Source organism: Symphalangus syndactylus, chromosome 3 (genome assembly GCF_028878055.3).
Source record: "Symphalangus syndactylus isolate Jambi chromosome 3, NHGRI_mSymSyn1-v2.1_pri, whole genome shotgun sequence".
NCBI classification, from domain to species: domain Eukaryota; kingdom Metazoa; phylum Chordata; class Mammalia; order Primates; family Hylobatidae; genus Symphalangus; species Symphalangus syndactylus.
Genome location: NC_072425.2, coordinates 124,580,166 through 124,594,981, shown reverse-complemented (window position 1 = coordinate 124,594,981; position 14,816 = coordinate 124,580,166). Strand labels below are relative to the sequence as shown.

The window sequence follows — 14,816 nt, the reverse complement described above, 5'->3', positions numbered from 1 at the left end:
CTCCATCAGGCTAGGAGTGGACCTCTCTGCAGAAACCTTACAACCAGAAAGGATTCTGGGCCTAATTGCAGTATCCTTAAAAAAAACAAAACAAAAAAAAAAAGCATTTCCAACCAAGAATTTTGTATCCTGCCAAACTAAGCTTCACAAACAAAGGAGAAATAAAGTCCTTTTCAGACAAGCAAACAGCAGGGGAATTGATTACTACTAGACCAGGCTTGCAAGAGGTCTTTAAGGGAGTGCTAAGCATGGAAACAAAAGAACAATACCTTCTACCACAAAAACACAATTAAGCTCATAGTCCATAAACACTATAAAACAACTACACAATCAAGTATACAAAACAACCAGCTAACAACATGACAGTATCAAAATCTCACATATCAATATTAACCCTGAATGTAAATGATCTAAACACCCCACTTAAAAGACATAGAGTAGCAAGTTAGATAAAAAGACAGCATCCAATTATCTTTCATCTTTAAGAGACTCACCTCACACGTAATTGACACCCAAAGCTCAAAGTAAATGGCTGGAGAAAGATCTGTCATGCAAATGGAAAACAAAACAAGGTAGGAGTCACTATTCTTACATGAGATGAAACAGACTCTAAACCAACAATAGTCAAGAGGACAAAGAAGGGCATTACATAATAATAAAGGGTTCAATTGAACAAGAAGGCTTAATTATTCTAAATATATATATACCCATCACTGGAGCACCCAGATTCATAAAACAAGTTCTTGACCTATGAAAAGGATTAGAGAGCCACATAATTATAGTGGGAGACTTCAACACCTTACTGACAGTGTTAGATTATGTGGCAGAAAACTAACAAAGAAATTCTGGACTTAAACTTGACGCTCAACCAATTGGACCTAATAGACATCTAAAAGAATACTCTACCCAACAGCTACAGAACATACATTCTTCTCATCTGCACACGAAACATATTCTAAGTTTGACCACATGCTCAACCATAAAGCAAGTCTCAATAAATTTAAAAATACCGAAATCATACTAAGCACATTTTAGGACCACAGGGCAATAAAAATAGAAATCAATATCAGGAAGATATCTCAAAACCACACAATTGCATGGAAATTAAGCAACTTGCTCCTGAATGACTTTTGGGTGTACAATAAAATCGAGACACAAATCAAAAAATTCTCTGAAATCAATAAAAGTAGAGACCCAACATACCAACATCTTTTGGACGCAGCTAAAGCAGTGTTAAGAGTAAAGTTTATAGGGCCAAACACCTACATCAAGAAGCTAGAAAATCTCAAATTAACAATCTAACATTGCACCTAAAGGAACTAGAAAAAAGAGAACAAATCAACCCAAAATCTAGCTGAAGAAAAGAAATAAGTAAAATCAGAGAACTCAATGAAATTGAGACTTGAAAATCCATACAAAAGATCAATGTAGGAGAGCAAGCACCAGGCATCTCAGGCGCGCTCCTTGGGCCTCCGGTGCCCGCTTCTTGCGCAGCAGCGGCTCTTCCGCCCTGCTGCAGGCAGAGGTGTGCTCGATTTGGACGAGGATGAGGATGATCTGGAGGTGTTCAGCAACGATGCCTCATTGATGGACATGAATTCCTTCAGCACTATGATGCCAACATCCCCTTTATCAATGATAAACCAAAACAAGTTTGAAGATGAACGAGATTTAAAGGAAATCTTCATCACAGTTGATAAACCTGAAAGTTATGTTACTACAATAGAAACTTTCATTACGCATAGGATTATTACTAAGACATCTTGTGGAGAATTTGACTCCAGTGAATTTGAAGTTAGGAGATGGTATCAAGGTTTCCTTTGGTTGAAGGGAAAACTTGAAGAAGCACACCCGAGTCTGATTATTCCACCATTTCCAGAAAAATTTATAGTAAAAGGAATGGTGGAACACTTTAATGATGACTTCATTGAGACATGCAGGAAGCCTTTACATAAATTTTTGGGCTGAACTGCTGATCATCCAACTTTAACATTTAATGAAGTCTTCAAAATTTTTCTCACTGCACAACTCTCTTCTCACAAGAAGCAGGGTACTGGATTGCTAAGCAGGATGGGGCCAACAGTCAGAGCTGTTGCATCCTCAATGAGAGGAATTAAAAACCACGCAGAAATCTAATTGAACTAAAGAGCTTCTGCACAGCAAAAGAAACTACCATCAGAGTGAACAGGCAACCTACAGAATGGAGAAAATTTTTGCAATCTACCCATCTGACAAAGGGCTAATATCCAGAATCTACAAAGAACTTAAACAAATTTACAAGAATAAATCAAACAATCCCATCAAAAAGTGGGTGAAGGATATGAACAGACACTTCTCAAAAGAAGACATTTATGCAGCCAACAGACACATGAAAACATGCTCATCATTACTGGTCATCAGAGAAATGCAAATCAAAATCACAATGAGATACCATCTCACACCAGTTAGAATGGCGATCATTAAAAAGTCAGGAAACAACAGGTGCTGGAGAGGATGTGGAGAAATAGGAACACTTTTACACTGTTGGTGGGACTGTAAACTAGTTCAACCATTGTGGAAGATAGTGTGGCAATTCCTCAAGGATCCAGAACTAGAAATACCATTTGACCCAGCCATCCCATTACTGGGTATATACCCAAAGGATTATAAATCATGCTACTATAAAGACACGTGCACACATATGTTTATTGCGGTACTACTCACAATAGCAAAGACTTGGAACCAACCCAAATGTCCGTCAATGATAGACTGGATTAAGAAAATGTGGCACATATACACCATGGAATACTATGCAGCCATAAAAAAGGACGAGTTCATGTCCTTTGTAGGGACATGGATGAAGCTGGAAACCATCATTCTGAGCAAACTATCACAAGGACAGAAAACCAAACGCTGCATGTTCTCACTCGTAGGTGGGAATTGAAGAATGAGAACACTTGGACACAGGGCGGGGAACATCACACACCAGGGCCTGTTGTGGGGTGGGGGAGGGGGGAGGGATAGCATTAAGAGAAATACCTAAATGATGAGTTAATGGGTACAGCACACCAACATGGTACATGTATACATATGTAACAAACCTGCACGTTGTGCACATGTACCCTAGAAATTAAAGTATACAAAAACAAACAAAACAAACAAAAATTAAGCTTAAATGTAAATGGGCTAAAAGCTCCAATTAAAAGACATTAAAAAAAAAAAACGCCTAGAAGAGTTCATGGAAATGAATAACTTCATTGAAATTTTTAGCCAGAAAACAAATTTGATAGATAAAATATCTTGGAGAATTTTCAAGGAAGAAAGGGAATATTTTGATGAAATGAAAGAATATGGTCCAATTCATATTCTGTGGTTAGTGTCAGAAGAGGATCTGGTTGATACTCTAAAAGATGTTGCCAGCTGCATTGACAGATGCTGTAAGGCCACTGAAAAATGGATGTTTGGACTCTCAGAGGCCCTGCTTCCTGTTGTACATGAGTACGTGCTTTATAGTGAAATGTTAATGGGTGTTATGAAAAGAAGAGACCAAATACAAGCAGAATTGGATTCCAAAGTTGAAGCTTTGACCTATAAAAAGGCAGATAGTGATCTGCTTACAGAGGAGATTGGAAAACTTGAAGATAAAGTAGAATATGCTAATAATGCCCTGAAAGCAGAATGGGAAAGATGGCAACAAAATATGCAAAATGATATCAAGTTAGCATTTACAGATATGGCTGAGGAGAGTATCCACTATTATGAACAGTGCCTTGCTACATGGGAAACATTCCTTACATCACCAACCTCCACTTGGAAGAAGCCTCCGAAGATGAACCTTAATCCCACTGAGGAGTTCTGTTTAATCTTTGGGAGACAACATTTATCAACCAAAGTTATTCTTTCTGGATCTGCCATGTCCTTTACAAAGTGGATGAAAAATGTTTTGTTTTTTTTTTTTTTTTTGAGACGGAGTCTCGCTCTGTCGCCCAGGCTGGAGTACAGTGGCGCGATCTCGGCTCACTGCAAGCTCCGCCCCCCGGGGTTCACGCCATTCTCCTGCCTCAGCCTCCCGAGTAGCTGGGACTACAGGCGCCCGCCACCACGCCCGGCTGATTTTTTGTATTTTTAGTAGAGACGGGGTTTCACCATGTTAGCCAGGATGGTCTCGATCTCCTGACCTCGTGATCCGCCCGCCTTAGCCTCCCAAAGTGCTGGGATTACAGGCGTGAGCCACCATGCCCGGCCAGCTGAAAAATGTTTTATACTATTTGGAAAAACCAACAACTTGAAACCTCAGGTACTCCAGTTCATTGACATGAATTTGAAGATATATCTATATATCTATTTGTATGGATATACATCTATACATATATAGATATATAGATACAGAGAGATTTAGCTTGGTTTTAATTATGTTCTTAAATTTGTATGCCAATAATTGTGTATAGATTTTTTTGTTAAATATTTGACTGTGGAACATGATATTGTAAACATGTTGTAAGGACTTAGTTTTAATAAAAAGTTTAATATGAAAAAAAGATCAATGTAACCAAAAGTTGGTGCCTTGAAATAATAAACAAGATCAATAGACCACTACCTAGATTAACAAAGAAAAAAGAGAAAAGATGCTAATAATCACAATCAGAAATGACAAATGTGACATTCAACTGATCCCACAGAAACATAAAAGACCCTCAGAGACTATTAGGAAAGCCTTCATGCACAGAAGTTAGAAAATCCATAGGAAATGGATAAATTCCTATAAACACACAAGCTCCCAAGATTGATCCAGGAAGACAGTGAAAACCTGAATAGACCACTAATGAGTCCTGAGGTTGAATCAGTAATAAAAAACCTACCAACAAAAAAAGGCTTGGATCAGATCGATTCACAGCCAAATTCTGCCAGACATACAAATAAGACCTGGTACCAACCCTACTGAAAATATTCCAAAACATCAACGAGGAGGAACTCCTTCTTAACTTATCTATGATGCCAGCATCATTTTGATCCCCAAACCTGGCAGAGACACGTGAAAAAAGAAAATTTTAGGCCAATATCACTGATAAACATAGATGCAACAATCCTCAACAAAATACTAACAAACTGAATCCAGCAGCACATCAAAAAGTTAATTTATCGTGATCAAGTAGGCTTTATTCCTGGAGGCAAGGTTGATGCAAAATACACAAATCAATACAAGTGATCTGCCACATAACTAAAAACAAAAACCATATGATCATCTCAGTATATACAGAGAAAGCTTTTGATATAATACAACATTCCTTCATGGTAAAAACCCTCAACAAACTAGGCAGCAAAGGAACATATCTCAAAATAATAAGAGCCATCTATGACAAAACCACCCCCAACCTTATACTGAATGGGCAAAAGCTGGAAACATTCCCCTTGAGAACTGGAACAAGACATGGATGCCCACTCTTGCTACTCTTATTCAACATAGTACTGGAAGTCCTAACCAAGCAGTCAGGCAAGAGAAAGAAATAAAAGGCATTTAAACAGGAAAAGAAGAAGTCAAACTATCTATCTTCACTGATGATATCATTCTATACCTAGAAAACCCTTACGACTTTACCAAAAGGCTCCTAGAACTGATAAACGACTTCAGTAAAGTTTCAGGATACAAAATCAATGCCAAGAGCATTCAAGCTAAGAGCCAAATCAAGAAAGCAATCTCATTTACAATAGCCACAAAAAGAATAAAATACCTAGGGATACAGCTAACCAAGAATGTGAGAGATCTCTACAAGGAGAACTATAAAACACTGCTGAAAGAAATCAGAGATGGCAAATAAATGGAAAGATATTCTATACTCATGGATTGGAAGAATCAAGGTGGATAAGATGGGTATACTGCCCAAAACAATTTGCAGGTTCAACACTATTCATATCAAAGTACCAGCATCATTTTTCACAGAATTAGAAAAAACTATCCTGCAATTCATTTGGTACCAGAAAAGAGCCTCAATAGCCAAAGTAGTCCTAAACAAAAGGAACAAAGCAGGAGGCATCCATACCTGATTTCAAACTATATGACAAGGCTACAATAACCAAAACAGCATGATAATGGCACAAAAACAGACACATAGACCAATGGAACAGAATAGAGAATCCAGAAATAAGGCCACACACCTACAACCATCTGATCTTCAAGAAAGTCAACAAAAATAAGCAATGGGAAAAGACTCCCTGTTCACTAAATGGTGCTGGGATAACTGGCTATCTATATGCAGAAGAATGAAACTGGACCCCTGCCTATCACCATATGCAAAAATCAATTCGAGATGAATTAAAGACTAAAAAATAAGACCTAAAACTATAAAAATCCTAGAAGAAAACCTAGGAAATACCCTTCTTGATATTGGCTTTGACAAAGAATTTATGGCTAAGTCCTCAAAAGCATTTGCAACAAAACCAAAAATTGACAAGTGGGATGTAATTAAATTAAAAAGCTTCTGCACAGCAAAAGAAATTATCAACAGAGTAAATGAACAACCTACATAATGGGGGAAAATATTGGCAAACTGCATCCAACAAAGGTCTAATATCCATAACCTATAAGGAACGTTTTTGTTTTTTTTTTTTTTTTTTTTGAGATGAAGTCTTGCTCTGTAGCCCAGGCTGGAATACAGTGGCGCAATCTCGGCTCACTTCAAGCTCTGCCTCCTGGCTTCAGGCCATTCTCCTGCCTCAGCCTCCCGAGTAGCTGGGACTACAGGCGCCTGCCACCACACCCGGCTCGTTTGTTTGTACTTTTAGGAGAAACGAGGTTTCACCATGTTAGCCAGGATGGTCTCGATCTCCTGACCTCATGATCCACCCGCCTCGGCCTCCCAAAGTGCTAGGATTACAGGCATGAGCCACCGCGCCCGGCCACCTATAAGGAACTTAAATCAGCAAGCAAGAAACAATTAACACCATTAAAAAGTGGGAAAAGGACAGGAACAGGCACTTCTCAAAAGCAGACATACAAGCGGCCAAACAAACATGAAAAAATGCTCATCAACACTAATCATCAGAGAAATGCAAATCAAAACCACAGTGAGATTTCATCTCATACCAGTCAGAATGACTTGTTAAAAACTCAAAAAATAACAGATGTTGGTGAGGCTATGGAGAAAAGAAGACACTTAGAAGACCATGTTCTTTGCAGCAACATGGATGCAGCTGGAGGCCATTAGCCTAAGCGAACTAATGCAGAAACAGAAAGCCAAATACCACATGTTCTCACTTACGAGAGCTAAACATTGAGTACACGTGGACGTAAAGACGGGAACAATAGACACTGGGGTCAACAAAAGGGGTGAGAAAGAGAGAGGGAGACAAGGACTGAAAAACTACCTATTGGGTAGTACATGCACTGCCTGGGTGATGGATTCAGTTATACCCCAAACCTCAGCATCACACAGTATGCCCATGTAATAAACCTGCTTGTGTACTTCCTGATTCTAAGAGTTGGAAAATGAGAAGTCTATATATAGCTTTCCTTACATTTTAAAAAGATTTCATTGGTTGTAGTTTTTAAAGTTATATATGCAATAGTTTAATGAGACTAGTTGCCTTTACAACAAACAGCAGTGCTCCACTCACTCCTATCTCTTCCTATCCCCACCACCTTCATCTTTTTGCAAATTCACTTCATGTCTACTTGCATATTTACTTTTGCTCATTCATTTCATGTTTACACTTTTTTTGTCTGTTTTTGAGACAGAGTCTCACGCCTCGCCCAGGCTGGAGTGCAATGGCACAATCTTGGCTCACTGAAACCTCCGCCTCCTGGGCTCAAGCAATTCTCCTGCCTCAGCCTTCTGAGTAGCTGGGCTTACAGGTGTGCACCACCATGCAAGGCTAATTTTTTTTGTATTTTTAGTTGAGATGGGGTTTCATCATGTTGGCCAGGCTGGTCTCGAACTTCTGACCTCAAATGATCCACTGGCCTCGGCCTCTCAAACTGCTAGGATTACAGGCATGAGCCACTGCACCCAGCCAATGGTATATACATTCTTAAAAATCCCCCTTTCAGTAAGATACTTCTGCCTTCACCTATGCTTGTAGTCTTCTAGTCCAGAAACTCTCCCCAAGAAATAAAATGTGGGTGGGGGAGGGCAGTTATTGGTTGTATCAAGGTTGAGGTGGGGGAAGGAATCTTCGGACCAAACAATATTTTTAGAAGCTCTCAACCAATTCTTATTTTAGCCACCCGTCTCTTTCCCGCCACTGCCACCAATTTGAACAGCATAAATCAGGGTGGCTGGGTTTCCCCTACTACCAGTTTAAGATTCAGATGTCTTAGCTTTGCTGAGTCAGTTACACCTTTCTTTGCTACTTTTTCCTTTCAGTTTTCCTTGTTCTTATGACTTTATGCTTTAAGAAAAGTCCCTCTACTGTCATTTTAATATGTATTAGTCCATTCTCACGCTGCTAATAAAGACACACTTGAGGCTCGATAATTTTAAAAAAAGAGGTTGAACGGACTCACAGTTCCACACGGATGGGGAGGCTTTAAAATCATGGTGGAAGGCGAAGGAGGAGCAAAAGCATTTCTTAGACGGTGGCAGGAGGGAGAAGAATGAGTGTCCAGCGAAGAGGGAAGCTCCTTATAAAACCATCAGATCTCATGAGAACTCACTACCAGGAGAACAGGATGGGGGAACTGCCCCCATGATTCAATTATCTCCACCTGGTCCCTCCCACGACACATGGGGATTATGGGAACTACAATTTAAGACGAGATTTGGCGGGAGACACAGCCAAACCATATCAAGGGATTAAAATTAGAAACATATGTTCAGTCTGCTTCTATTGTTATATTAATCCAGAAGCCCAGAAAATGTTCAAACTATAGGTCAAGAGATACTGTGCCTATTACTGAATCTCAAACATCAAATGAAGCCAGGAAACTAGCAAGAAGATAGCATACAAGTTCAGATCTTAGACTCTGGAATCACACCTGAGGTTGAAACCGGTGTCTGTCATTTGCTAGGTTTCTGACCTTTTGACATTTACCTAACCTCTCCCAGCCTCAGTATTTTTCACCTGTACAATAGAGATAATAATGTGGCTAATTAATGAGCTTAATGTATATACACATATATGATGTTCTTACATTGTCTAAATTCTAGAAGACAGTAAATGCTCAATAAGTTGAGGTAACCTGGATGCCCACGAAAAGACAGTCAGAAAAGGGAAACCATAAAAACAATTCCAAGTTATTGAGCACATGTTACAAACCAGGCACTATGCTAGGCACTGGGTATACAATGAAGACAGACCATGTAGAAGGTTAGCCTTCAAGGAGCGTAGAGTGTGGTCATGGAGAAAACAATATATAAGCACAAGCAATATATAATTACAATGTGTGATAAGTGCTATAAAAGAAAACAGAGTACCATAAAAAGGAATAATAAGGGGGAATTCGCTTGGATTAGCTGTTGGGAAAAAAATCTCTTAATGAGTGAGAATAACACATATGCCAAATCCAGACTAATGCCAAAGTGGATCAATAAAATGCACATGCTTTTTAACCACTGAAAGTAAATTAATATTAACCTGTAATATACAGGTCAAAGGCATTAAAGATGTGACCTTGCTATCAAGTCATTTAATTTCTCTTGGCCTTAATTTCCTCATCTATAAAATAAAAGTTGGACAAAATAATCTCTGAACTCACAGCTTCTACAAGTTTATGCAAATTTAGGAATGTAAGAACATTATAAACAAAGTTAAAAATCAAGAGAACAAGCCAGCCACGGTGGCTCGTGGCTGTAATCCCAGCACTTTGGGAGGTCGAAGTGGTCGGATCATTTGAGGTCAGGAGTTTCAGACCAGCCTGGCCAACATGGTGAAACCCTGTTTATACAAAAAAATACAAAAATTAGCCGGGTGTGGTGATGCATGCCTGTAGTCCCAGCTACTCAGAAGGCTGAGGCAGGAGAATTGCTTGAGCCCGGGAGGTGGAGGTTGCAGTGAGCCGAGATCACGCCACTACACTTCAGCCTGAGTGCTAGAGCGAGACTTTGATCTCAAAAAAACAAAAGACAACAGATTTTTTTTCCCTTTAGTCTTCTCAATTATATGGTTGTACTGAATTTTATTTTTTCATTTTTACTAAAGCATAGATATTGTTTAGAAGTGATAAAGCTGAAACATCTTTCGTCCCCCACCAATCTCTTTGCAAGGATGACCCTCACTAATTCAGGCCCGGCATGTCACTCTTCATTTGTTCTGAGTATATGACATTATGCTCTCAGATACGAAAACCATAAATGTATACAAGACTGGAAGATAAGTGACAAAATATTAATCATAGTTAACATTGCTATTTTTTGCTTAATTGGTCCTTAAATTTTTCTCCTTTTCCACAATTTGCATATATTACTTTTATAATTAAAAAGTTAATTATTCAAATAATGTTTACTGTGATGAAGAATAACAAAAGCATGTTATCTCTTATCGTCAAAGAGAAAAGAGAGCTATCCATTTGATTAAAAATATTGTGTGGAGATAGTTCTAGCTAGTAATTATATTTTGCCTCCACCAAATTATTTGTGAAAATTTATTCTGTTACTTTTAAAAAAAGTGACAGCAAGGCCATGTTTCAATTTCTGATTGCCATGTTTAATATTCATAAAAGGAAGTGCTGGCCTTTATCAGCAAGGTATTCCTTTCAGTAATGAGTTCAGGGGCAGATTTCTTTAAAAAGAAAAATTTCTCTAACATCTTTCAGTAATTAGTAGAATTGAGAATTTATCAGACTTGGAAGAGGGATGGTGGATCTCCATTCTTGTCTAATATTTTTCATCTTCTTAATATCTTGGTTTTATTGCTTTTTAGGAATTATAAAAAGATTAGTAGGATCTAGCATCTATCTATCTATCTATCTATATTCTCATTAAATGATCCATTTTGGATTCCTCTATCATCAAATTATGGCAGGACTATGCTAATTCTTTGACAAGTTCAGGTAGAATTTCATGATGTCATCTGGTTGATGAAACTTAAGAGACTGAGGATGTTTCATTAATGATGTAGATGGGATCAATGCCTGGGTACATGGAGTTACTGCAGAGGCTCATGAATCCTTATTCATACCAAGCACAACTTAAAGGACTGAAAACATAATATTTACGACTATTTTTCAAATATTTATATATGCTATAGCATTTAATATAATGCAAATTTGTTGAAAACTATTAAACCATTTTGTCAGCATGCATGTTGTCAATAAATATCTTCTACAAGATTGGGATTTATGTAGTGAAATAAACACTTGATCTGAAATCTGTATTTCAAATGACCATAAATATTACTTTCATCTATAAAAGGTAAGATTCCATTCTGGGTTGATCATTTAACTAGTTGTGTGGCTCATTTATCTTTCCTCATTTGAAAAATAGAGATAATAATACAAACTATTCTTACAGGAATTTTATGAGTCTCAAGTGCTTTGAAGATGCCACATACTTTGAAAATATTAGATGTCACCATGATGACAGCTATTTTCATGATTATTTATATAATGATATGAAGCATAATAAGAGAGTTGAAAAAAATAATCCCAACTTCAGGTTCAGAGAATCAAGTTCGAGTTTTCTTATTTTTAAGTTCATATAAAATTATATTTTGCTGTTTCCTGCAATAATAATTTATTTTAAGAATAAAAGTAAAATTACTGGGTCAGCATGACTGAATGAGAATATGCAGAAATCTCCATCTTCTGTCCTACATGTATAGAAATGAGAGATAAAATATTAAACAATATATACAATCAAACTAAAAAACAATTGCAAAAGGCCCACCATACACACATTTAGAGAGAGAAACTACAGAGATAGCAGGACCTGAAGATACACGGTTCTTGTGAAGCTAGGATTGGAGACAGAACAAACGTCAGTGCCTTTATGAGATCAAGATTTAAACGTGCTCCAGACTTGATGAGAATGGAAATCAGGTTTTTCAATCTGGAGACAAAGAGCTATTTTCTTTGCTTTCAAATATCAACCATGTCTTGTATTTAAAAGGCAACTGAGGCTGGTTGTGGTGGTTCACGCCTGTAATCTCAGCACTTTGGGAGGATGAGGCAGGTGGATCACCTGAGGTCGGGAGTTTGAGACCAGCCTCACCAACATGGAGAAACCCCGTCTCTACTAAAACTAGAAAATTAGCCAGGTGTGGTGTCACATGCCTGTAATCTCAGCTACTTGGGAGGCTGAGGCAGTGGAATCACTTGAATCTGGGAAGCAGAGGTTGCAGTGAGCTGAGATCACCCCATTGCACTCCAGCCTGGGCAACAAGAGTGAAACTCCATCTCAAAAAAAAAAAAAAAAAAAAAGGCAACTGAAATAAATCTGAAATGAATTCACTTATCATTGGAAACCTATTACTTTTTTTTTCTTTTTTTTTTGAGATGGAGTCTCACTCTGTTGCCCAGGCTAGAAGGCAGTGGTACTATCTTGGCTCACTACAACCTCCACCTCCCAGGTTCAAGCAATTATCCTGCCTCAACCTCCCAAGTAGCTGAGATTACAGGTGCCTGCCACCATGCCTGGCTAATTTTTTGTATTTTTAAAATTTTTTTAGAAGAAACATTGGCTGGGCTGGTCTTGAACTCCTGACCTCAAGTGATCTACCCACCTCAGCCTCCCAAAGTGCTGGGATTACAGGCATGAACCACCATGCCTGGCCAATCTATTACTTTTAATTGCAAAAACCAATTCTTTTAATTGCAAAAACTGCAATTACTTTTGCACCAACCTAATACTTCTGTTCAAGCCTGGTAGCTGAAACAGACATTTCTGCATGAGACTGGAATTTGAGTTTGAATAATATACATGGTTGTAACTGGACTGCCTGAATAGGTGGGAATCCAAAGGCACATTATAGTGTATGACTTGGTTTGAGGCCAGATAACTGGTAAGGCAAAATATAGAAGAAACCCTTTACTGAGGATGAACTCTCAAACCAAAAGAATACAATGAAGCTCAGTGTCATGAAAAATAGTCAATAGAATCTATAAACAAGAAAATTCACAGCCAAGGAAGGAGGGCTAACAGAATAATCTGAAAGAGGCGTGAAGTTTAAAACTGTCAACCTCCCCAAAAATAAAAAAGAGGAGGACATGAAGTTTAAAATTGTCAACGCCTCTGCAAAAAAGCCCCCCCAAAGCAAAATTATTATCCATAAAACAAGACTAAGTATTTATGAAAGCAGAAAAGAAGATATGAAAAGAAACTATTGGAAATCTTGAAAATAAAATATAGTCACAAAATTTAAAAATATAACGAGTGGGCTAAATAGTAATTTTAAAAGAGTCAAAGAGAAAATGAATTAGAAGATAGAACAGAAGAAATTTTTCGGGATGTAGAGATAAATAAAGATGCAGAAAATGAAAGAGAATTTGGGAAATATGGACGAGAGATAGAATGAGATACAAAGCCATACAAATAAGTTAAAGTCTTAGAAGTCACTAGCAAGAAAGGACAGATCATCTACAACAATACATCAATCAGGGCAACAGCAGACTTCTCTGCCACAGAAATGGAAGCCAGAGAACAATGGAGTCATTGCTCCAAAGTAGCAAGCGGAAATAAGTGTTAATGAAATTTAATAGTCAGAAAAAATATCAGTGAAGAGAGAAGTCTGAAGAAAGCACATATTCAAGTATATGAGGACTAAAAAGGGTTACTACAGACTCTTAATGAAAGAATTATTAAAAGATGAACTTTGGCAAGAACAAAAGTGAACTTGGTACAAGTAGAATGCGAGAATCCTGGGTGTAACAATACATTCAGAAAATATCTCAATAAATAAGTGTTGATTAAATAATGACAATCTTTAAAAAAACATAGAATATATAGCTTCTATATAGACTCAAAGGAGGGGAAAAAATGAAAAGACAAATCAAACAAACAACAATGACAACAAAACCAAGCTTATGAGACCAGTCAGCAAAGAAAAGGAAGAACAATCTGGCAAATAGAAAATGCAAAATAAGATGTTAGAAATGTTTCAGAACAATCCAATAAATACTAATAGGTTGAACCTACTCATTTGAATATAAACACTAAGATTGAATCTTAAAAATTTAATATGGGCAACTTATAGAGAGACAAAAGCAAACTATATGGAAATGTCAAAAATAAACGGATTTAAAAATTATCAGTGAATATCAATCAAAAGACAGCTAGTACAACATTATTTAAACAAGATAATATAGAATACAATGAAAAATATTGAAGAACAAGAAAAAATATTCTTAAATCGGAAAAAAATCTCATCAGAAATGTGGAAATATAACAAGAAAAGCTCAAAAGTATAAATTAAAATATTCCAAATTACAAGGAAAACATCTAAATCCAGTTACTTTGGTAGAGTTTAATACACCTTGCACAGAAATAGATCAATAAAGCAGATAAAAATTAGTAAAGGTATGGGAGATTTGCGAAATACAAATAGCAAGTTTGCTCTAATGGATATGCACTAAATCTTAGTTTTGACAATCAGAGAATACACATTCTTTTCAATTACAGAGAAGATTTACATGAATTTATTCCATATTATGCCCCAAATACAGTTTCACAAAACTATAAGAATTCATGCCAACTAGAACACATTCTTGGCAAATGAGTAAATAAAATTAGACCTAAATAATAAAAAAGAACCCAAATATTTATATATTTGAAATAAAACCAAAACAGGCTAATAATACTCCCTTGTAAATAATTTGTGATTAAAAAGGAAGTCCAAATAAAAAAGATATAATATTTAAAGGTGACATACCAAGAGTGCTATCATACAGAAACATACTGAGAGCAGCT

General features: G+C 37.2%; 1 protein-coding gene and 1 long non-coding RNA gene across 2 annotated transcripts in view; one reads left to right on the top strand and one right to left on the bottom strand.

The window, feature by feature from the left end:
• The window catches only part of LOC134736219 (uncharacterized), a 64,772-nt gene extending 56,090 nt beyond the window's left edge, over positions 1-8,682 (bottom strand). Inside the window, exon 1 of the long non-coding RNA XR_010120097.1 lies at positions 8,480-8,682. This is a non-coding gene — a long non-coding RNA (uncharacterized lncRNA). The remainder of the gene's footprint in view (positions 1-8,479) is intronic.
• LOC129479601 (sorting nexin-7) lies at positions 1,540-3,880 on the top strand. The gene is given in 4 exon segments (XM_055272985.2): positions 1,540-1,867; positions 2,024-2,121; positions 3,203-3,773; positions 3,776-3,880. Coding segments are annotated over 4 exon segments (993 nt in total). The 5' UTR covers positions 1,540-1,587; the 3' UTR covers positions 3,820-3,880.
• Positions 8,683-14,816: the final 6,134 nt, after the last annotated feature.